Source organism: Musca vetustissima, unplaced genomic scaffold (genome assembly GCF_032173495.1).
Source record: "Musca vetustissima isolate MV318-11 ecotype Yass unplaced genomic scaffold, APGP_CSIRO_Mvet_v1 utg18288, whole genome shotgun sequence".
Lineage (NCBI taxonomy): Eukaryota > Metazoa > Arthropoda > Insecta > Diptera > Muscidae > Musca > Musca vetustissima.
Genome location: NW_026886411.1, coordinates 49,184 through 73,642, shown reverse-complemented (window position 1 = coordinate 73,642; position 24,459 = coordinate 49,184). Strand labels below are relative to the sequence as shown.

The 24,459-nt window shown below is 34.7% G+C and overlaps 1 protein-coding gene across 1 annotated transcript in view; it reads left to right on the top strand.

Moving 5' to 3' along the window:
* Nucleotides 1-2,210: 2,210 nt before the first annotated feature.
* Nucleotides 2,211-24,459, top strand: part of LOC133333872 (cadherin-related tumor suppressor) — a gene marked incomplete at its 5' end in the record, with an annotated part of 48,282 nt that continues 26,033 nt past the window's right edge. Inside the window, one exon of the mRNA XM_061542182.1 lies at nucleotides 2,211-3,195. Within this exon, the coding sequence (XP_061398166.1) occupies nucleotides 2,211-3,195 (985 nt within the window). The remainder of the gene's footprint in view (nucleotides 3,196-24,459) is intronic.

The following is a 24,459-nucleotide window of genomic DNA, read 5'->3' as shown; positions in this document are numbered from 1 at the left end:
AATTATCCTCGGGGTTTTGTTATGTTCTGCCATTCCTATTGTGAGCATTCATCCGTGTTGATGACGAGGTTACTTATAAGAATATCCGCCTGGCATCGGACGCATTTCATCAGGATGGGGGTTATGTCTAATTTTAAAATATTCGAAAACTACATTAAAAGCAATTCTAGGTGATAGGACTGCCATCTGTCGTTGTCTCGAAATCCAACGTCTCCTTAAATTTTTACATTGGTTGGAGCCTTGGCTTATTTAGTGTTGCAATTTTTCTCTGTGTGGCATTATCTCCTGTCATATATATTTTGTGTTAACCTGGTGTGTGATGTCGAGGTTAGTTAAAATATTGTCAGGGAGCTTCTAACGCATAACATTTTTAGGGAGGTGGTAAGTATTTGAAATTCACATTGAAATGTGTTTCCCTAGAAGAGGCTGCCATCTATAATTGTCTAGAACCAACGTCGAGTTCTGAACAGTGGTTGTGGTCTTTGTTTATTTAGTGTCGCCATTTTGGTTTGGGTGGCGTCATCTCCTGCCATTTACAATTTGTGTCATCTTCATGTGTTTATGTTGACGCCGAGGTTAGTTATTAAAATGTATGTGGTATTCGAAAGCATTTCAAATGAAGAGAGATGAAAACCTCTTTTTTAAAGTATTACCAAACCTCATTGAAAATTATTTCCTAGGAGATGAGACTATCATTTGTCGTTAACTAGAAATAACCTCTTCTGGGATTTTTTTTGCAGTGGTTATGTTCTTTGCAAATTTCGCCACATTCCTCTGAGTGTTGCTATCTCTTACCATTCCTATTTTGGGTTATCGTCAGAGTTGATGCTAGGCTTTAGAGAGGGATATAAGATATTCGAAAGTCATATTGAAAGAAATTTTCAATGATGAAGCTGTCATCTAACGTTGCATATTATCAGAGACTTCTTGAATTGTATACCTTGATGGGGTCCTTTCTTATTTAGTGTTGCCATTTGCTTCTGGGAGCCGCTATCTCATGTGATTCCTATTTAGTGTTATCATCATGTGTTAATGCCGAGGTTTCATTAGGATGCAATCTAACGTTGTATATTATCAGAGACTTCTTGAATTGTATACCTTGATGGGGTCCTTTCTTATTTTGTGTTGCCATTTGCTTCTGGTAGCCGCTATCTCCTGTGATTCCTATTTAGTGTTATCATCATGTGTTAATGTTAGGATGGGGATGTAAGGACATATTTAAAAATATTTGAAAATAACTTTAAAATAGTCCTGGGTGATAATACTGTCATATGTCATTGACTGTAATCTTGCTGTCATTTTCCTCTGGGTGGCGCTATCTCCTGTTATTTCTAGTTTGTGTTATCATCATGTGTTGATTTTGATGTCGATGTTTGTTATGAGAATGTCAGGTGACTTCGAGGGTGATTTAAGATTTTTTTAAATATTCAAAATTTATATTATACAAATTTTTCCTAGGTAATGGGCCTGACATCTATCGCTGCCTAGAAACAACTTTTGACTTTTTACAGTGGTTTGGATCATTGCTTATTTAGTCTTGTCATTTTCATCTGTGAGAAAAGATTGTGGGTAGCCATCTACCATTGCCTAGAAACATCGCCTACTTGAATTTTATACAGAATTAGAATGTCAGAAGGTTTCGTGTGCCTTTAGTCTATTTATTAGAAAACCTCATTGAAAGCTGTTTTCCTAGGTTTCCATCTGTAGTTGCTTATACTCATGGTACCCTTGAATTTTCTTCAGTGGTTGGGGCCCTTGTTTATTTAGTATCCCAATTTTCCTCTGGATGGCTCAATCTACTGCCTTTTCTATGCGACGAACGATCGAAATAAAAGGAAATATGGATCTAAAGAATTACCTACTTAATTTTATGGAGCGAGCCAAAAAGGGCAAACCGGATAATGGGGTTGGGATCACTTTCTGGATGACTGGTAGCCACTATAACTATCGAAGTGTGTACACGATTTCGTCAAAACTTTGAAAGCCGTAATATAAAGTTGGATGAATGGAATATTGAATATTGAGAATAAAATATTCGAATTTGGATCCGATTGATTTTTTTTTTCAAGTAACACCCACTGCATATGATTTGCTATAGTCACCTGCGTTGGAAATTGAGGGTAGAACCATCAAGACCACCTTATTAAATTTATTAATATTCTTCATAATTTTGACTTTGCTAATAAAGAATTGTTTTTATTTTTTTCTAGGTCACAATTATCCTCAAAGACGTCAACGATGAAGCTCCCATCTTTGTTAGCAGTAATTATACAGAAATTCTCGAAAATATACCACTTAACACTGTGGTAATGGTAGTCAAGGCCATTGATCGTGATGAAGGCAAAAATGGTTATATCGAATACACACTGGATGGTGGTGGTAATGGTGAAACCCAGGTACCCTTTACATTGGGTCCAGTGGATGGTTTACTACGAGTCTCCGGCAAATTAGATCGTGAAACCCAGACATCATATCTGCTCAATATTACAGCACGTGATCGTGGAGAACCGGCCAAGCTGACCCAAAGTCAATTATATGTTCGAGTGTTGGATGAAAATGATAATGCACCGATATTTGATCCCAAGCAATATACCGCCTCGGTGGCTGAAAATGCCAGTATTGGAGCCATGGTATTGCAAGTGTCGGCCACAGATGTGGATGATGGGGCCAATGGCCGGGTACGTTATTCCATTGTGGCCGGTGATGATAATCGTGATTTTATGATTAGTGAGGATTCGGGAATTGTGAGAGTATCGAAGAATTTGAATTATGAAAGGAAATCGAGATATGTATTGTCCATTAAGGCTGAAGATTCTGCAGCGGATTTGGGTTTGGCCTATGAAAATGAAAAGGGAAGGCAAAAGCTAACACATTTATTTGAAAATCGTTATGATTTGGCGGAAATGGTCATAGTCATTACCGATATTAATGACAATCCACCGACCTTCTTGGATTCACCTTATTTGGCATATGTTATGGAAAATGTTGTACCACCCAATGGTGGTTATGTCCTTAGTGTCCAAGCCTATGATGCCGATACACCACCATTCAATTCATTGGTACGATATTTTCTCAAAGAAGGTGATACCGATCTATTTCGCATAAATGCATCGACGGGTGAAATATCGCTGCTGCGTTCATTGGACCGGGAGGCGAAATCGGAATATACATTGACGCTGGTTGCCATGGATACGGGTAAGTGCATAGTTATATTTTAAGAAGAGGAAAAAAGTATATATTGATTATAATCTTTGGCAACAAGTGTTCGGCCATTAAAGCCTTTCAACTTTGTAAATGGGGGGAATATGCAAAAGAGGTTTTTAGTTAGGATGCACAGGAAAAAAAACTTCTTCACTACAAAGAAAATCATAATTCAGGCAACAACAAAACACGCTGTAATATTTAAATGAGCAGCACCAGGAGTTACTTCGCCATGTGACTGACCATGATGAGGATGATGATGATTATTCGCCATAGCTTTTTCGTTGCTTTGCTCTCCCTTATTTTTGAGATGTTGTTGATTACAATCATTTCACTGAAAGAATTTTATATTTTGCTTAAAGGCTAAAGATCTTTTTTTACATACCACAGCTTGCCTTATTCTCCTCCATTTTTTTTCTTTTTTTGAAGATAAAAAAAATTGAAAACAACATAAAAAGCCATAAAATTCTACATCGTTACACATTTTGCTTATAGTAATGATCGATATTGATATTATTTTGAAATATGTTTTAAAGATTATAATAATCGATGTTCAGCAGCAGCCGCTGAACCAACCGACAGGCTAATTTGGTATGCATTCACATATGTTTGTATGTGTGAGTGTTGTTTCGCATGAAGGACAAGAAGTAACTGCAACAAAAAATTATTAAAGGTTAATGATTTGCATAGCTTACCAAAAGGCTTCTTCAGAAGTTATCAGCAATAATGTATTTTCTTGTTGATAAAATGTATTTCACAACATTTTTATAGGTAGTAAAAGCTGCCACAAGTCTTCTAGAAACTCTTTATAAAAATATGTTTATAACGTTCTATTATTTTTATAAGACAAAATATCTTCAATTTTTTTTTTCATTTTATATGGATTCCCTTAGATATTGGAAGTTTATTTATTAATCTATAGATGTTCTATGCCTTCTTCTAAAAGTCCTTCTATAGATAAAGATTTTCAGCAGGTATTTTATAGAAAAATATTGAAGAAGTATCTTCTTAATTCCAATTCAGGACTTCTATACATACCTTCTATCTACAAATGACGTTTCCCTATATGCCCAGGTTTTGAGCTACTCACACTTCTTTAGTCAAATCATTCTATATAGATTCCTTGTGTTTCTTTTACGTCCTTATTTTCCTGAACCGCCATTTAAATACCACAATACAAGATTTTTGGACCTCAACATATTCAACAAAAATGTGACTCATAAGAGTTATTATAGCATACTTATAGACAAAAAATGGATAATTTATCCTTGTCCTTTTCCATTTTAAACCGGTCCTTGCTCAAAAAATCTAATTACGTATAAATGGTAGTTTATAAAAAAGTGGTGGATTCATCTGAAATATTTACCATAAATATATATGACAATCACCTATTAACGTGCTTATCACGTTAATATATCTAATCGCTAGAGACAGATTCGGACCTAGCATTTTTTAACCAGATTTTCAGGTAATCATCCCTATTTTTGTTTGTGTTTTTAATCAAAATATTTATTTCTATTTAATAAAATACAGGAGAAGAGTATGTTCAAAACAACCATAACACCTTACTAATAATTTTGGAAGTACATTTCTTTTACACAAGGAATCTGGATTACCAAGTTTTGTAAAATGCGGATAAAATTTTGAAAATACTGATCATTAGCACAAAAATACTGACAATAAGTGGAAGCTTTGCATGATCATAAATGATCCTAGAAGTGCGTAGAAAAGTTATTATTGATAAACTGCTGCTCATATAAATTGCTCAGACATATCTCTGAATTGTTTTCTTCGTAAAATACTAGTTAAGGGTTTATTTGATTTTTAGAAAATTGCTCATTATTGATTACAAACCGAGTTAAAAACCAGTAAGGAAAGTCGGATTGTGGCGACTATATTATACCCTTCACCACTTTGGGTATAATGTATATTTGTATCCTTACAATTGCATGTTAATGTTGCCTCGAAGGAACATACTCATGTATTTCTGCTTATGATAAATTTAATTTCATTCGGACAGATTTAGAGTCGTCTGCGCACCATAGGACAAAAATATCCTCAAAAAACCAGTAAGGAAAGTAGTAAATCTGAACCGATTTTAGGAAACTTAACACACATCTAGACCTAATTCATTACGCTGCGCCAAATTTAGTGCAAACCGAAAGATATTAAGGGACTTTGGTGCATCATTTACATTAAATCGGAGAAAAATATATATGGGAGCTATATATAAATTTGAACCGATTTTCAGGAAACATAACACACATTATTCTAGACCTAATTTGTTACGCTGTGCCAAATTTCGTGCAAATCGAAATATATATAGGGACTTTGGTGGACCATTTACATTAAATCGGACAAAATTATATATGAGAGCTATATCTAAATCTGAACCAATTTTCAGGAAACTTAACACACATCATTCTAGAGATAATTCATTACGCTGTGCCAAATTTCGTGCAAATCGAAAAATATGTAGGGACTTTGGTGCACCATTTACCTCAAATCGGACGAAAATATATATGCACCATTTACCTCAAATCGGACGAAAATATATATGGGAGCTATATCTAAATCTGAACCGATTTTTTTCCAATTTTAATAGGGTTCGTCCTTGGGCCAAATTAGTGACCTATGCCAATTTTCATCCAATTCTGATCATAAATGCGACCTGTACATTGTTTACAATTTAACATGGACAGACGGACGAACATGCATAAATCGACTCAGAAAGTGATTATATGCATATTCTCAAAAGGAACCATGGGTCTATCTCGATTCCTTTTGCCTGTTACAAACATATGCACAAAGACATAATACCCTGTACCGCAGTGTGGTGAAGGGTATAAATATGTTTCCTATGATTATTTTAGTCGTGGATATTTTTCAAGGACCTCAAACAGGCGTAGATTATTAAATAATATTTCTCAAGAACCTCAAACAGGCGTAAATTATTAAAGAATATTTTTCAAGGACCTCAAACAGGCGTAGATTATTAAAGAATATTTTTCAAGGACCTCAAACAGGCGTGGATTATTAAAGAATATTTTTCAAGGACCTCAAACAGGCGTGGATTATTAAAGAATATTTTTTCGAGGACCCCAATGAATATTTTTGAAGGACATTCAAGATAATACTTGCGGTGTCTTTAAGGAATATATTAATGGAATCTCAGGACAAAAATAGTGATATTTTTAAGTAATATTTTTGACGGACTTTTAAGACACAAGCCATGAGGTTTTTAATTAATAGTTTTGAAGTACTCTTGGGACGATAATCTTGGAGTTTTTATGAAATATCTTGGAAAGATTCGTAGGAGAAAAAGTGTGGAATTTTTAAGAAATATTTTGAAGGGTTTTTAAGGCATTCATCGTTGGGGTTTTAAGATTTTTTGAATAGATTTCCTTTCCTTTACAAGGGCTCCTACATATTCATATTTCTAATCATTCCCCCTTAGCGATTTCTCCTTTGTTCTAGTCTGGTGTAATGCTAAACAATTTTACATAATTCTTAGAAAATAAAATTCCATGCACTTGATAAGAAAGTAACAACCACATTGTTATTGTTGGTTGACAGCCTGTGGCTATGAATGGCCCATAAAAAAGGACATTAAATCATTTTTTTGGTTTATCATCAAATTTGGGTGGTGCCTATCAAAAATGCTTTAAAGTTGTCAATATTTTTTAGCACTGACCAAAACTCCCCAACACATTCTTTATAAAAAAATCACAAAAAAATGCAGGAAGAAGATTTGGAATCGGGAAATATTACCACTACAAATACACTAACTTTAGCAATTCTTTCACACACACACCAAGAAAGACAACAACATATGTATACCTCGTATCTTAAAATATGAATCTACCCGTTTTCATGGAGCTTGAATTTTATTTTTGTTATTTAGCATGTAGCAGCAACGATTGTTGATTGTACGTCCCCCTGGCCACTATGTGCGAGAGTGTGTGTTTGTATGTGTGTGCCCTTAAACTAAAATACATTTTGATAATTACTGTAATTTGTTAAGAGTTGTTCGTTCTTCATGTGATTTCGTTAGCCTTTGAATGCAGGCAGTCAACCAGTCAGTCAGCCAGCCAGCCACCGAGGAAGGCAGGCAAATAATGTTGCCATAGTTGGAGCAAGTGCAGCAGCAGCATCATTCAGCCAGTAGTTCTTTCTTATGTGGCACATAGCAACATCAGCACAGCGCGACTGCCATTGCCGCTCATCGTCATCAGTCAGTAATAATGCTGTTGAGGGTTATTGCTGCTGATGCATTCGGTAGTTTATGATTATTTTAAAGTGTAAGTTTGACAAATATGCTATGGCCCAAAAGAATTCTTCCTACTCGATGGTGAGGCTGAAGGTGGGGGGTAATTTCGCCCCCCACCCTGTATCCTGCATCACTAACTGGCAGCACTGTAGTTGTTATTACTACTGGTTGGCTACTTTGCTGATGATGCTGCATCGATATATGTGATTGTCTCTCTATATGTGTATGTTAGTGTGTGTGCGACTCCAGTATAATTTATTGTTTTACATAAACCTGGTGGCATATTATGTGCGACTGATGATCGTTATTTTTGCTTCTTTGAATCTTTTGCATTTTGTCTTGCCAAGTTTTTTTGTTTGTTACTTAGCCTTAGCCATAACGGTAATATGCATATGTTACTTATGAATCCATAAAAAGACAACAACAATTGCCATTGTTATATGATGGTGGAAAATTAATTTGTGCTTTCTGTTGTTGTTTTTTTTTCTGAGATAAATTCAACGGAAATTAATGAATCTTCACAGTAGTAGGCAAGAACATTTGTTAAAAATATTCTTCTTAGAGTTAAATGGATATGAAAAAAATAGCAGGACAGCAACAGCTGATGTTTGTCTTATCAGTTGGAATTTGAAAGAGAAAAAAAGTTGTAATGGTTTTAACATAGTTTAACTTGAATGGATATTTAGGAAATATATTAAAATATATTTAGGATAATGACATCCACCATCGATCTTAAAGCATCTGTTTATAGTTTATTTGACAGAAGAATTTAAGAATTTATATTAAAGGATATTTAGGAAATATATTAAAATATATTTAGGATAATGACTGTTATAAAGATTTTGCAAGAAAAAAAATTAAAATTGACACTAACATAGCAGGATTATGATAAAATTGAAAGATTTCAGTCTCACATTCAACTAAATTAGAATAAAAATTTTAAAATCTTATTAGAGTATAACTTGAAAAAGTATTTTTTAAAAAATCCACGCCCTAAACGACCATTAAAAACATTTTTCTAACAAAATGTTACAAATAATGCTCCAAGAGTCCTTCAAGTTACTAATTTTTAACGATTTGTGATTAATAGTAACTAATTTCTAACATTAGACTATTTGTATCATACCCAATATCCCCCAACACATGTACCGAACCACATTTCATGCCCTGTGACCATATGAGCAATAATAACCCTTTCCTTCCCTTCAAAAACAAAAACTCCACACATCAAGGAACAAACTACACACCGAAAAACAAATAACCAACAGAACCCTTTTTCGTTTTTTTTTTTTTTTTACTGAACTACTACTACAATTTTACCCTGGCGATAATAAATTATTCAAGACCATAATTCAATCGAAAAACCATACAATGTTTGTGTCTTAAGTTTTTCGTAATTACATGGACACACATTAACCATGGTTTATTGTTATTGTCTGTAAGGCAAAATTTAAAGCACAGGCGCTTTCAATCGTATGCGTGACACCACCAGACAATGTCAGTCTACTAGGCAAATAAAAACATAGCAGCAGAATTGACTCTGCGGCAAAACTACTCCTTGCACTTTCCAACCAAAATCTTATCTAGAGCGCAACATTGTAATGCCGTTGACTTTTGTACTTTCCTTACTGGTTTTTGAATATCCAAGCCTTTAATAAAACTTGAAAAAATATTTTTTGATTATCCACCCTATTTGACTTTGGCTACCCACTCAATTTGCAACAGGGCAAAAAAGGAAAACTGAAAACAAAATATCAGCACTTAATGTGCAAACATAAAAACCTTAAAATGTTTTGATGGGTAGGAACAAAAAAAATATTCCATGAAGGGAGGCTAATTTGATCAATAATAACAAATTACTATGCAAGGAAATTTCAAGTTGAATCGCTCCAAAAATTAGTTAAAAAACCTCACGACTAAGCTTAAAACATTTCTTTTTTGAGCTTTTGAAAAACCCACGTCTGAAGAAATCCTCGCCTTTTATGACTCTGGAAAAATTGACGTCTGAAGAAATCCTCGCCTTTTATGACCCTGGAAAAAATTGACGTCTGAAGAAATCCTCGCCTTTTATGACCCTGGAAAAAATTGACGTCTGAAGAAATCCTCGCCTTTTATGACCCTGGAAAAAATTGACGTCTGAAGAAATCCTAGCCTTTTATGCCTTTTATGACGCCTGGAAAAAATCTTTAATACACCGAAAAACAAATTATGACCCTGGAAAAAATCCTCAATGCCTTTTATGACCCTGGAAAAAATATTCTTTAAAAAATCCACGCCTATCGAAGCCCTGGAAAAAATATTCTTTACAAAATCCACGCCTATCGAAGCCCTGGAAAAAATATTCTTTAAAAAATCCAGGCCTATCGAAGCCCTGGAAAAAATATTATTTAAAAAATCCAGACCTATCGAAGCCCTGGAAAAAATATTCTTTAAAAAATCCACGCCTGTTATGACCCTTATTCTTTAAAAAATCCACGAAAAAAAATATTCTTTAAAAAATCCACGCCTGTTATGACCCTGGAAAAAATATTCTTTAAAAAATCCACGCCTGTTATGACCCTGGAAAAAATATTCTTTAAAAAATCCACGCCTGTTATGACCCTGGAAAAAATATTCTTTAAAAAATCCACGCCTGTTATGACCCTGGAAAAAATACTCTTTAAAACATCCACGCCTGTTATGACCCTGGAAAAAATATTCTTTAAAAAATCCACGCCTGTTATGACCCTGAAAAAATATTCTTTAAAAAATCCACGCCTGTTTCTGAACCTTGAAAAAATATTCTTTAAAAACTCCACGTCTGTTATGACCCTGGAAAAAATATTCTTTACAAACTCCACGCCAATTATGACCCTGGGAAAAACACTCTTTAAAAAATCCACGCCAATTATGATCCTGGAAAAAATATTCTTTAAAAAATCCACGCCTTTTGTAAGCCTTGAAAAAATATTCTTTAAAAAATCCACGCCTTATGTAAGCCTTGAAAAAATATTCTTTAAAAAATCCACGCATTATTTAAGCCTTGAAAAAATATACTTTAAAAAATCCACGCCTTATGTAAGCCTTGAAAAAATATTCTTTAAAAAATCCACGCCTTATGTAAGCCTTGAAAAAATATTCTTTAAAAAATCCACGCCTTATGTAAGCCTTGAAAAAATATTCTTTAAAAAATCCACGCCTTATGTAAGCCTTGAAAAAATATTCTTTAAATATAGGCCTTTGAAAAATATTCTTTAAAAAAGCCACGCCTTATATAGGCCTTTGAAAAATATTCTTTAAAAAATCCACGCCTTATATAGGCCTTTGAAAAATATTCTTTAATAAATCCACGCCTTATATAGGCCTTTGAAAAAAATTCTTTAATAAATCCACACCTTATACAGGCCTTTGAAAAAAATTCTTTAATAAATCCACGCCTTGGGTAGGCCTTTGAAAAATATTCTTTAATAAATCCACGCCTCAGTTGGCCTTTGAAAAATATTCTTTAATAAATCCACGCCTCAGTTGGCCTTTGAAAAATATTCTTTAATAAATCCACGCCTCATATAGGCCTTTGAAAAATATTCTTTAATAAATCCACGCCTCATATAGGCCTTTGAAAAATATTCTTTAAAAAATCCACGCCTTATATAGGCCTTTGAAAAATATTCTTTAAAAAATCCACGCCTTATATAGGCCTTTGAAAAATATTCTTTAAAAAATCCACGCCTTATATAGGCCTTTGAAAAATATTTCCTTCTCCATCATCATCATCATCGCCGTCGTCATCGTTGTTGTCATGATCCGCAGCCAGCTAAGCTCATTGGCCACCTCGTTACTCCATTGTCTCCAACCAACCACATGATACAGTTATTGTTCACTGATCACAATATTATTGCGGTTAACTATTTATCCGGCTACTGTTGTTGTTAAGGAAATACTTTCAGAAAATTGTTCGCAAAATGAAATGTAACAAACAGACCATACCGAAGACAATGTCAATGATGTTCGGAGCCATGGCTATGGTGGTGGTGCTGCTGGTGGTGCTGCTGGTGGTGACGACATCACATCAATTAATAAACATATGTTCAATTAAATGTTAACATGGACAAAATGTTTTACAGTTTTCCCTCCAATGGCTTCCATCCAACGCGACATATCTCTGGGGAGATCAAATTTCCCACATACAAATGTTTTGTTCTGCTACACTTTTTCTTCTATTTCTTCTTCGTTTTTGACTTCTTCTTCATTGGATTATTTGTCGTCTGCGATGTCAAATTAAAAATAGAACTTTTCCCTCTATACCATCATTGCCATAAGAGGAATGAGAAAAATTTGATTTCTGTTAGTTCCGCTTGAGGGCCTTCCACCTCATCAATTCGATTGGGATGGAAAAAATATCTAAACTGATACCAAAGCTAAAAAACCCTTAACAATGCAAAAGAAAAAAGAAATCGTTGGCCACATGGATGCATGATTATACCTTCATAGTTCAGGGAGAGATGATAAGACATACTCCAAACACACACACTCACTCACATTGTCATCGTTCATTCAGTCAGCCACTCACTCACAGTGGCATTCTGTTTTCTTCTTGGATGCTTGGCTGCCTGGCTGCCTGGCTGATTTGACTTCCTTACCCGTAACTTGGAGGCTTAACTAATCGCCTAAGTGCGAAAGATGAAAAATCAGTAACAGTAACAACATTGCTGGGGCTAAGGATGATGATGCTGCCGATGCTGCTGCTGATGATGACGACGACAAACGGCTTAAAAGTAATTCTGAAACGCCAAAAAGAGTTAACTGATTGTTAGAGCAAACTAAACGAAGCAAAACGAGGTAACTAACCAAACAACCAACAACAACAGAATGGAATTTGTTGGTGTTTTTTTCTTCTGGAGTCGAACATATGAAACTCTAGACTAGTGTAAGAAAGCATAGTGGTCGGGGACCATAAAATTTCCCATTTTTCTTTTTTCAAAGAACAAAAACAGTCCTGACTTTTTTTTAAAGAATATTTTTCAAAGGCCTATATAAGGCGTGGATTTTTTAAAGAATATTTTCTCAAGGCCTATATAAGGCGTGGATTTTTTAAAGAATATTTTTCAAAGGACTATATAAGGCGTAGATTTTTTAAAGAATATTTTTCAAAGGACTATACAAAGCGTGGATTCTTTAAAGAATATTTTCCAAAGGACTATTCAAGGCGTGGATTTTTTTAAGAATATTTTTCAAAGGCCATATAAGGCGTGGATTTTTTAAAGAATATTTTTTTAAAGAATTATTAGAGCTATAGGCGTGGAGTTGTAAAGAATATTTTTAAAAGATTATCAGAGCTATAGGCGTGGATGTTTTAAAGAATATTTTTCAAAGGCCTATATAAGGCGTGGATTTTTTAAAGAATATTTTTCAAAGGCCAACAGATGGCGTGGATTTTTTAAATAATATTTTTCAAGGGCCAACTGAGGCGTGGATTTATTAAAGAATATTTTTCATGGGCCAACTGAGGCGTGGATTTATTAAAGAATATTTTTCATGGGCCAACTGAGGCGTGGATTTTTTAAAGAATATTTTTCATGGGCCTATCCAGAGTTTTTTTTTAGAAGGGCCTATATTTTTTAAGAATATTTTTTCATGGGCCTCTCCATTTTTTGGATTTTTTAAAATATTTTTCATGGGCCTATATAGTTTGGATTTTTTAAAGAATATTTGTTCATGGGCCTCTCCAGAGTTTGAATTTTTTAGAGAGTATTTGTTCATGGGCCTCTCCAGAGTTTGGATTTTTTAGAGAATATTTTTTCATGGGCCTCTCCAAAGTTTGGATTTTTTAGAGAATATTTTTTCATGGGCCTCTCCAAAGTTTGGATTTTTTAGAGAATATTTTTTCATGGGCCTCTCCAAAGTTTGGATTTTTTAGAGAATATTTTTTCATGGGCCTTTCCAAAGTTTGGATTTTTTAGAGAATATTTTTTCATGGGCCTCTCCTATGTTTGGATTTTTTAAAGAATATTTTTTCATGGGTCTCTCCAAAGTTTGGATTTTTTAGAGAATATTTTTTCATGGGCCTCTCCTATGTTTGGATTTTTTAAAGAATATTTTTGAATGGGCCATCACCTAGGGAGGGGTTAGTTTGGATTTTTTAAAGAATATTTTTTCATGGGCCTCTCCTAAGTTTGGATTTTTTAAAGAATATTTTTTCATGGGTCTCTCCAAAGTTTGGATTTTTGAAGAATATTCGTCCCTCCCAAATACTGTGCCTCATGTATGGTTTTTTAAATTGTTTGTCAAGGTTGTTAAAAGTTGTTGTACATATATATGTGTGTGTATATCTGTGTGTTCTTCTATTTGAATTGGTTGTTTGCCTGGATTACTGAATGCTTGGATGGTTATAGTTTGGCATGTGTGATAAATCTCGTTCGAAATCTTTTACTTCTGTTCTTCTGTTGTTTTTTCTTTTGCCTTACTATGGGATTTATTTGTTTGTTTTTCTCTTCAAGCAAATACCACGACACTATACGCTTAGTTATGTGGTTGTATTAGAAATTCTAGGATAAATAAAAAGCTTGTTAGATCCCAGTTTTTGATGTTCGGCTTATGTGTGTGTGCATTTGTGTTGATCTCAACTATAACTACTGGGTAAAAAATTGTTCGTAATGTCAGCCCATATGGGTAACTAAACGCACCTCCTTTCTATTAAGAGAGGGGTATGGAATATAAATTGGGTATAGAAGAATGGGGGTAAGGTTGTCCTTGTTGTGGAATTTTTTAAGATTTTTTGAAGAAAAATTTTGGAAAAAATCGGATAGTTTTGGGCGTGAATTTTTTAAAAGAATACTGTTTTCTAAAAATTCGGACCGATTTGTTAAGGATTTTTTTTTTTAATATTTTCGGATAGCTAATTTTTTCGAAAATGGCAATACTGCCACCATTACCACCGTATTTTGATCAAAATGTTGTTTTCAACCTCAAGCCGATTCCAGCCAACACCATCTCAACCCGCCTCGAAGACCATGGCCAACTAAAGGACCCATGATGAGTGTAGTGTAGCAGAATTAAAAAATAACAGAAAAAACGCGAAAAAATCTTAACAAAATAAATACTAGAAATTGCTACGCATTGGAATGGTGTTTGCAATGCAGTTACAACAAAATCTACAACTGTTTGGAGAACGAAACAACAACAGCACACAGTCACCTTAAGCCAATAAGACAAAAAAAATCCTTCTCAGTTGATATTAGTGTGAAATGTGTGTGTATTTCCATGGTGCCACCACAAATAGGAAAACGTGAAAATCGTCATCATCATCAGCCGCAGCAGCCGCAGTTGAGATGCATCAGCTTTAAGCTTTGGATTTAGTGTTTGTTTTATTCTTTCATTTCTGCAACTATTGTGGAGGCTTTTTTTTTTGTAAAATTTTAACAACAAGTTAGTCATTCGTTTGGTTGTTGCTTGTTGGCTGCACGTCTTTTTAAAGCAACTAACTGGCCAACAGCAACAACTTTAGCAGGCAGTAATACCACCATCAGCCGTACTACTACCCGCACCAGCTCTACCACTATCAGCGGCCAATATTTGTTGGCAAACGACAAAAAATCCTCCTGCTGCTGATGGTTTTACGGATGATGTTATTGGTACTGCTGCTACACGCCGCCGCCCCATGTTTTCCCATTGTCATCGTGGTGTTTTTTTGGCATAGAAATCAAACATCTTTACACCAAACTTAACTAGCAATTTACAACATATATTACAACTTACAATAGCCTAAATGTTTTATGATCTCTCTTCTATTGCTATTCAATTTTTGTTGTCTTCTCGATTTTTTATTTTTTTTGGGAGAAAAATATTGATAGAAACCAAATTCAAGTAGATTTGTTATTATTAGTTTTTCCTTTGTTCAATATTTGCTGGATGGTGGATTATGTTTTTTGTGGTACATAATTTTGTTGCATTTCTTTAATCAGACAACAATTTCAAGTAACATTGGCTTTAAAAATATTATAAGCAATTGTAAATGTGTTCGTGTCTTAAGTCTTTCGTTTGAAAAACCATATACTTTAAATAATTATTGAAAATATTTTTTATTTAAAATATTTAAAAAAATCCACGCCTTATTTATGACTTGAAAAAATATCAATTAAAAAATCCACGCCTTATTTATGACTTGAAAAAATATCAATTAAAAAATCAGAAATATAAACCGCGCCTTCTATATGCCTTAAGAAAAGGTATTTAAGTCAGTTTTTTTCTCTTTCCAGTCGAGTTTATATTTGAGTTGAAAAAATGAAAAGGAATGCCAAGGGATGAACCTACGTACCCTCCATTATGCGACGCGTTACGTCGTTGGTTAAGCGGTTCATCAGGCATATTGAGCTATGTGGCTTTACAGAGTTCGTATGCTGATAACTTGTATTTATATCCAAATTAATGCGAAGTTGCATCTGCGAATTAAATTCAAATATACCAGGTTACGACATTTTTATTCACTCTAAAAACAGTCATTTCTAGCAATGGATAATTAATCCACACACCTATTATAGCTTCCATGTTTTGTGTTGCTTTGGGAACCTAGGTTCCAATTCTAGCCATGCTCAGTTGGAATAATATTTGTTTATTTGAGTTATGCCTTTAAGGGCGATGATCATTCGAATGATTTGTTAATCACATAAGCTCCACCATAAGAAAAAGTTGGCTTAGACCTTGAACACATCGAAAATGACGCATGACCTTAGTATTAGGACTATGTAGAAACAGGGATTTATATTCAAAATTTTATGTGAAAAAGTAATTTAGACACTATGGTCACAAAATGTCATTTTGTATTGGTCAAATGTAGTCACTTCGTTTGAATATTCCATAAGATGCAGATTGCTATACTCAAATACTTTGTATACCCTTCAACAGACTGTGTTACAGGGTACAATGGAAATGAAATTAACATATGGTTCCTTTTGAGAATATGCATAGATTCACTGTCTGAGTCGATTTATGCATGTCCTTCCGTCTGTTGATGTTAAATTCACATTTATAATCCAATTTAGATAAAATTTGGTACAGTTCAATTATTTGACTCAAGGACAAACCCTATTGAAATTGGTGGAAATCGATATAGTTTTCGATTTTTACGAAATTTGGCACAGTGTACTGAAATGAGTCTTTTTGCTATGTTTAGTAAACATCGGTTCAGATTTATATATAGCTCCTATATATATTTTCTTCCGAGTTTATGTAAATTGTTCACTAAAGACCCAAAGTTTGACCGATTGGAACACAACTTTGTACAATGAATGAAGTTAGTATAAACTTACGTGCGTCAAGTTTTGTTGACAAGGGTTCATATATATCTTCGTCCGATTTTAAGGTGCATTAAAGACTCAATGCTATGCTTATTGACACAACATTTTGAAAAACATACTAAAATTAATATCTGTTTTAACCGAATAGCGTGTGTGAGTATGAGTGTATGAGTAGGGGAGACTGGGGCACCTTCGGCACTTTTTTTTTAGAGCTCTATATCTCAGTACTTATTCAACATATATAACAACTTTATGGCTGATTATTGTCCTCAGACACTTAATTGTAAAAAATAGTACAAACAAGATATAAAACAATAGTATTAGTTAAAAAATTTTACAGTTTTGTAAAAAAAGTCAAATTCGCCGAATGTGCCCCAACCCGGGGTAGCTTCGACATTTGATGGGGCACATTCGGCAACATAGTCATAGCCGGGTAATTGTCATCGCTATCAGTCTGGTTGAAATTCTGATCCTCTAAAGGCTCTATTTGGTTTTAATACGCCACACAATGTTTGAATTATAGGGCTTTATTTTCTAACGGCGTACGTTTACATCTCAAGCTCGCACACAGCATCAGAAATAAGGAGTTTCTATCGCATTTTCGTCAATACAAGTACGTTTGATCTTATATATGCAATTTCGGACCATATTAAAGGATTAGTTTTAAAGACAAACTCAAAAACATTTTAAGGAAATAATATTGCCGAATGTGCCCCACTTTAAAATGCCGAATGTACCCCGAATGTACTTTTTATAGTTTTTTTCATTTTTTTCGATCAGTTTTTAAAAACATTATATTTTTAAACATTTCTAAAATAATACACATCGTAGTTAACCACTTTTTAATAATATTGTCTTAAAAATTTAAAAAGTTTTATACGCGAAATACTTACGAAGTGGAATTGAAATATTACAGAAACATCTATAAAAATATAAAAACCCATGTATCTAAATAAGTTTATTAGCTAGAAATTTCAAACTTTGTGTCAGTTATTTATTTCGATATTCGATACCTATGTATCGAAACTAGTGATGTACGGTGAGAGCTTCATATCGAAAACGCGATTGCCGAAGGTGCCCCGATGCCGAAGGTGCCCCAGTCTCCCCTACTATGTAAAATTTATACTTGTATTGAAAATGTCCTACGTCCTTGGGCCTATTATGTGACCTGTGCCAAATTTCATCATCGGATCATAAATGCGACCTGCAATTTGTTTACAATTTAACATCTACAGACGGACGGACATGCATAAATCGACTCAGAAAGTGATTCTATGCATATTCTCAAAAGGAACAATGGGTCTATCTCGATTTTTTGCCTGTTACAAACATATGCACAAAGCCACAATACCCTGTACCACAGTGTGGTGAAGGGTATAACAAGGGGTTTATATGGGGACTACCCCTAAAAGGGGGCGAATATTAATATTTTTTGGGAGGAAGGTTTGTTACCATATACGACTACAAAAAACCAAATTACAAAGAATTTGGTTGAAAAACGCGCTCAAGAACCCCAAAATACCGAAAATATAGAGGCTACCTCAAAAAATTAACCTATATTTATTATTTATAGTGGAGAGATCTGCTACCTAATAAGAACTCGACGTACTATATTACAGTCAATTCGGTTAAAAAATAGGATCAGAACCCCCAAAATACCAAGCATTTGGGGGTACCGTTATATGGGGACTGCCAGAAAAACTGGACCTATATTTATAATATTTAGTGGAGTAATTTAGTACCCAATAAGAACCCAATGTACAAAATTTCAGTGAATTCAGTTATAAAACGAGCCCAAGAACCCCAAAAAACCGAAAATTGGGGACTATCCGAAAAAAATAGACCTATATTTATAATTTTTAGTAGGGAGATTTACTACCCAATAAGAACTCAAAGTACCAAATTTCAGCGAATTCGGTCTAAAAATGCGATCAAAACCCCCAAAATACCGAAAATGGGGGGTACCCTTATATGGGTACTATCCGAAAAAATGGACCTACAATTATAATTTTTAGTAGGGAGATTTGCTACCCAATAAGAACTCAAAGTACAAGACATAATACCCTGTGCCACAGTGTGGTGAAGGGTATAAAAAGTCACTTCGGTTGAAAAATACCCCTATACCATCAATCAAAATACCTATCCAAGTCTTGGCCATTAGATGGGGATCATAGCTCAGGACTTTGTAATGGGGGCCAATGCCATATTGAATTTCTAGCAGGATAAAACAAATTATTAAACTAAACTGCTACGACCTACAACATACGGAATATAACGCATGACCTCAAAATACCGTATCAGGAAAATTTGGTGGTACTGCTATATAGGGGTTATGCATGAACATGGACCAATGAGATCCAAAAAAAAAATATTTTTTTAGCCAGTATGTTTGGAAAAGGTCTTTGAAATTCTGAAAATACTAAAATCTGCGAGGTACTGTTATATGGGAACTACTTCGAAATTTGATCAATAGATGTAATTTTTGGTAGAGAGATTTTCTACTCAATTGGGATATAAAATGTGTTCAACTTCCCAAAAATCGAAATTTAGAAGTTACCTCAAAAAGGAAACCAATATGAATCACTTTTTTGGTGGGGATATTTTCAATCCAATGAGAATCCAAAATATAAAACTGTAACCAATTTGGTTGAAAACATGGTCAAACTCCCCACAATACCGTTATTTCGGGCGTACCCTAAAATTTATCATTTTGCCCAGAAAGATTTTCCACCCAATGAGAAACCAAAATACCAACCTGTAACAAATGCACTCCCCCTTATGGCTGATGGCTGATTATTGGGAAAATATTCTCGAAATAAAATCCGTCTTGAAAGGATATAGTTAGAAAATAAGTCCCCTTTAAAAATGTCAGGTCTACAGTTGGGATAATAATCCACATTATAATTATTTGAATAACCACCTACAATGGTTCTTTAAAAATTTTCCTAAAAAATCCATTTCATTTGAGGGTCCCTTTTTAAATGTTAACGAATTAATATTCTTGTTAATATGTATCAAGTATGTGTCCTAAATCTTTTGTTTAATATATTTATAAATGTTTCAAAAAGATAAAAAAAGTTTTGAAATATATGTGGATGTGGGAGAACATCCATAAACATTTTCCACTTCAATAAACAAAATTAATTTATATTTTCTTCATTTCCCAAAACAAAACTCGAATTCCCAACAGCTCACTAAAACCCTTATTTTCCCATTTACACTTTTCTTAAATTCTTCCCCCAAAAATATTTAAATTGTTTTATTATCATATAAAATAAATGTAGCATTAAGTTATTTAATTTCATTAATTTATTTCCACATAGTTAAGCCATTTTGTGGGATAAATACCAAAAACACGAAAAAAATTTATGTTTCAAGTTCACACTTTCCGTAACTAATATAAACAAATCGGGAGAAAAAAACAAACAAATACTCTCCATTTACAATGGTGTCCAAGAAAAGGGATTAAAGTAATTAATCTTGTTGACTGGTATTTTAGTGGTATGGTGCGACAGTAGAATTATCACACCAACCATTACGCGAAGATCTCTAAACCAAAACTCACTGCTGCTGCTGCTGCTGCTAATGCAATGCATAAATTAAGGTGTTTTCTTTGGTCACTTTTCCTTGATTTGAATAATTGCCGCATTTTCCTTTTGCCTATGATGGTGGATGGATTTAAGCTAAGCCCGGGTAACTACTGCGAGGAAGAGAGATATCTCTGGCCTTAATTGTAACAAAATTAATGTTGACGATTTAAGCAGGAAATGTTAACATTAAGAAATGTTGGAAAAAATGTAAATTGTTTTGTAGTTGCTGTTGTTGTTATTTATTGTTTTAATAAGTGAAGTATTTCTTAAGATGTGGAGGAAATTGTTTTGTTTACAAAAGAAAATATAAAGGAAATAGAAATTAATTTTGTTTATTGAGATGAAAAATAGTTGTGTGTACAATATGTGTGTCCCTATACATAAATTTTTAATATTTCTTAGGAGTTTTAAATATTTGGATATATATTAAACAAAAGACTTACGACACATACTTCAAAAATTTTATTATAGAAATAAAAAACCAGTAAGGAAAGTAGTAAAGTCAGACTGGGCCGACTATATGATACCCTTCACCACTGGGGATACATATGTATAATATGTATCCTAACAGACGTCGCCTTTTCTAAGAAACATTGACATGAAATTGAACGAACTTAAATATGCGATATTTATCTATAAGTAAACCGACTAACATCAATTCCAACACATGCCATTCTAGAATAGGTTCTACATTTTGTAAATAGATTTAAATCACACGCACTGTTTAAAATGTATCAATCAGGCACCCATTGATGATTTGGTGTACAGTCAACATGAGTAGGTCGAAATTATTTATAGAAGCTAATCTGAACCGATTTCAAGAAAACTTACTAGGTTTTTATTAATTTCTGTACGTGTATGGGTCTGTATGGGCCTTTAGTGTACCATTTACTTAAAATCGGACGAAAATATATATAGAATGTATATGTAAATCTGAACCTTCAAGAAAACTTGACGCACGAAATGTTATAGTAACAGTACATTGCACAAAATTGTGCACCGATCACCCCATCTTTGGGTCTTTAGTGCAAAATTTAAATTAAATCGGTCGAAAATATATATTGAAGCTATATCTAAATCTGAACCGATTTTCATCAAACTTAGCACGCATCATTCTGGACCTAATTCAGTAACCTATGCCGGCTTTATAGTCGACAAATAGGTGGAATATGTCGATGTGTTTTTCGTAGGTTTTTTCCAGGATTTGGCGCAGAGTGAAAATTTGGTCCAGGTCTGAAGCCGCATTAGTATGGTCCAATAATGTCATTGACCTTTGGCTTCAGTCGTTCACACAGTACGCTGCATAGCACTTTATATGCGATAGGAAGGAGACTTATTCCTCTATAGTAGACACATATCGTCCTGTCTCCTTTTTTGTGCACGGGACACAAGATGCTGAGATTCCAATCATTATGCATACATTCTTCTAGCCAAATTGTACTTATCAGCTGGTGCATGCTCCTTACCAGCATCTGACCACCAGTCTTGAATAGTTCAGCTTGTAACCCATCGCCACCTGCTGTTTTATTATTCTTCAGCCGATTAAGTGCTATTCTGACTTCATCTTGGCTAGGTGGTATACACTCTATACCGTCATCTTTTATTGGTTCTGGGGTATCCACTTCACTGCTACTATTTGATACCAAAAGTTTTTCAAAATGCTCCTTCCAGATCCTCAGCACGCTGTCTGTATCTGTCACCAAGTTTCCTTCTTTATCTCTGCAGGAGGATGTGCCTGCACCAAAGCCTTCGGTTTGGTGTTTTACCCGTTGGTAGAATTTTCGGACTTCATTCTGACACTCCTGAACATCTCGATTTGCTCACGCTCACATTTTTCTTGTTCTTTCTTCTTTTTTCTGAAAATACGTTTCTCCTCTCTCCTTTTCTCCCGGCAGTTCTCCATCGCAATACGTGTTACTATTGTCCGCAGGGTTGCCCTATACGCTGCGTTTTTCATATCAGTAGTATTACGACACTCCTGATCGTAACACGGATTCCTTGATGGTGGTCTTTGGTACCCAGGTGTTGCTTTTTGCTGCTGTTTGTAGGGAGTGGGCAATTCTTTGCCATTGTGCTTCTGTATTATTATCGGAACATGGGGCGTTTTCGTCAAGCAGTTGGGTAGGCTTCTGCTATATGTTGTGTTTGCAGCTTTTTTTTCGACGTCGAGTTTCCGTATTACATTAGATCGCACCATTACTGCTACATTAAGACGGGTGCGTATCTTGGCTGCCACAAGATAAATGTCCGAATCGATATTTGCTCCTCGGATCGATCGGACGTCTAAAACACTGGATGAATGCCTTCCGTCTATCACAACATGATCGATTTGATTTCTCGTTGTTCGATCGGGAGAAATCCAAGTGGCCTTGTGTATATCGAGATGCTTGAATCTGGTGCTGCTACTACTACCATGTTTTTTGCTGCCGCGAAGTCAATCAACCTCATGCCGTTGTCTGATGTTCCTTCATGGAGGCTGAATTTTCCGACGGTGGGGCCAAAGATATTTTCCCTTCCGATTTTTGCATTAAAATATCCTAGCAGAATTTTAATATCATGACCAGGGCAGCGCTCATATGCTGTTTTTTAGACGCTCGTAAAATATGTCTTTGGTCTGTTCATCTTTATCTTCGGTCGGAGCATGGGCGCAAATGAGACTGATGTAGAAGAACTTCGCTTTTAAACGGATTATAGCAATTCGCTCGTCTATTGGAGTGAATCAGGAGACAAGGTCTTTTATTCTCCTGTTATCCATAAATCCAAATTCATGTATCGTTTCATGGCAGCTATAATACAGGGCATAATCGTTTGATTTACTTACGCCTGTCCCTTTCCATCGCATTTCCTGTAAGACAATAATATCGGCTTTCTACTTCTTGAGTACATCCGCCAAAGCGAACACTGCGCCTGTTCTGTACAACGAGCGCACATTCCAAGTGCAGATTCGCAGATAGTGGTCCTTTATAGAGGGGTTTGGTTTTCTTTTTCCTAGCTTTTTCATAGAAGGTTGGGTTTTCCGAGAGTGGGCAACTAACCCGACGCCTCAACCCATTTTTTTATAGTTCTTATGGGTGAACTCGCGGCACATATTAGCTCACTATTTCATCGGGTGATGAGAATAGCTCCCCAGGTGGCACCGCGGGGAGGTCAGTGTCCACAATTGAGATGAAAGAGGGACCAAAATAAGCCTGCACTTCGCCATGTTAAAGCCAATCAGAGCCGTTGCTTGGTATCTATCATCCCCTACGCCACCCAAAAAAAAAACTAAAATATTCTTTGAAAATCCATGCCTTGTTACGGCCTTGAAAAATATTCTTTGAAAACTACATGCCTTGTTACGGCCTTGAAAACATATTCTTTGAAAAATTCATGCCTTGTTTAGGCCTTGAAAAATATTCTTTAAAAAATCCACGCCTTGTTTTAGTCTTGAAAAATATTCTTAAAAAAATCCACGCTTTGTTTTGGCCTTGAAAAATATTCTTTAAAAAATCCACGCCTTGTTTTGGCCTTGAAAAATATTCTTTAAAAATCCACGCCTTGTAGAGGCCCACGAAAAAAAGTCTTTAAAAAATCCACGCCTTGTTTTGGCCTTGAAAAAAAATCATTAAAAAATCTACGCCTAGTTTTGGCCTTGAAAAAAAATCTTTAAAAAATCCACGCCCTGTAGAGATCCACGAAAAAAAATCATTAAAAAATCTACGCCTAGTTTTGGCCTTGAAAAAAAATCTTTAAAAAATCCACGCCCTGTAGAGATCCACGAAAAAAAATCATTAAAAAATCTACGCCTAGTTTTGGCCTTGAAAAAAAATCTTTAAAAAATCCACGCCCTGTAGAGATCCACGAAAAAAAATCTTTAAAAAATCCACGCCTTGCAGAGGCCCATGAAAAAAAAATCTTTAAAAAATCCACGCCTTGCAGAGGCCCATGAAAAAAAAATCTTTAAAAAATCCACGCCTTGTTTTGGCCTTGAAAAAAAATCGTTAAAAAATCCACGCCTTGCAGAGGCCCATGAAAAAAAAAATCTTTAAAAAATCCACGCCTTGTTTTGGCTTTGAAAAAAAATCTTTAAAAAATCCAAGCCTTGTAGAGACCCATGAAAAAAAATCTTTAAAAAATCCACGCCTTG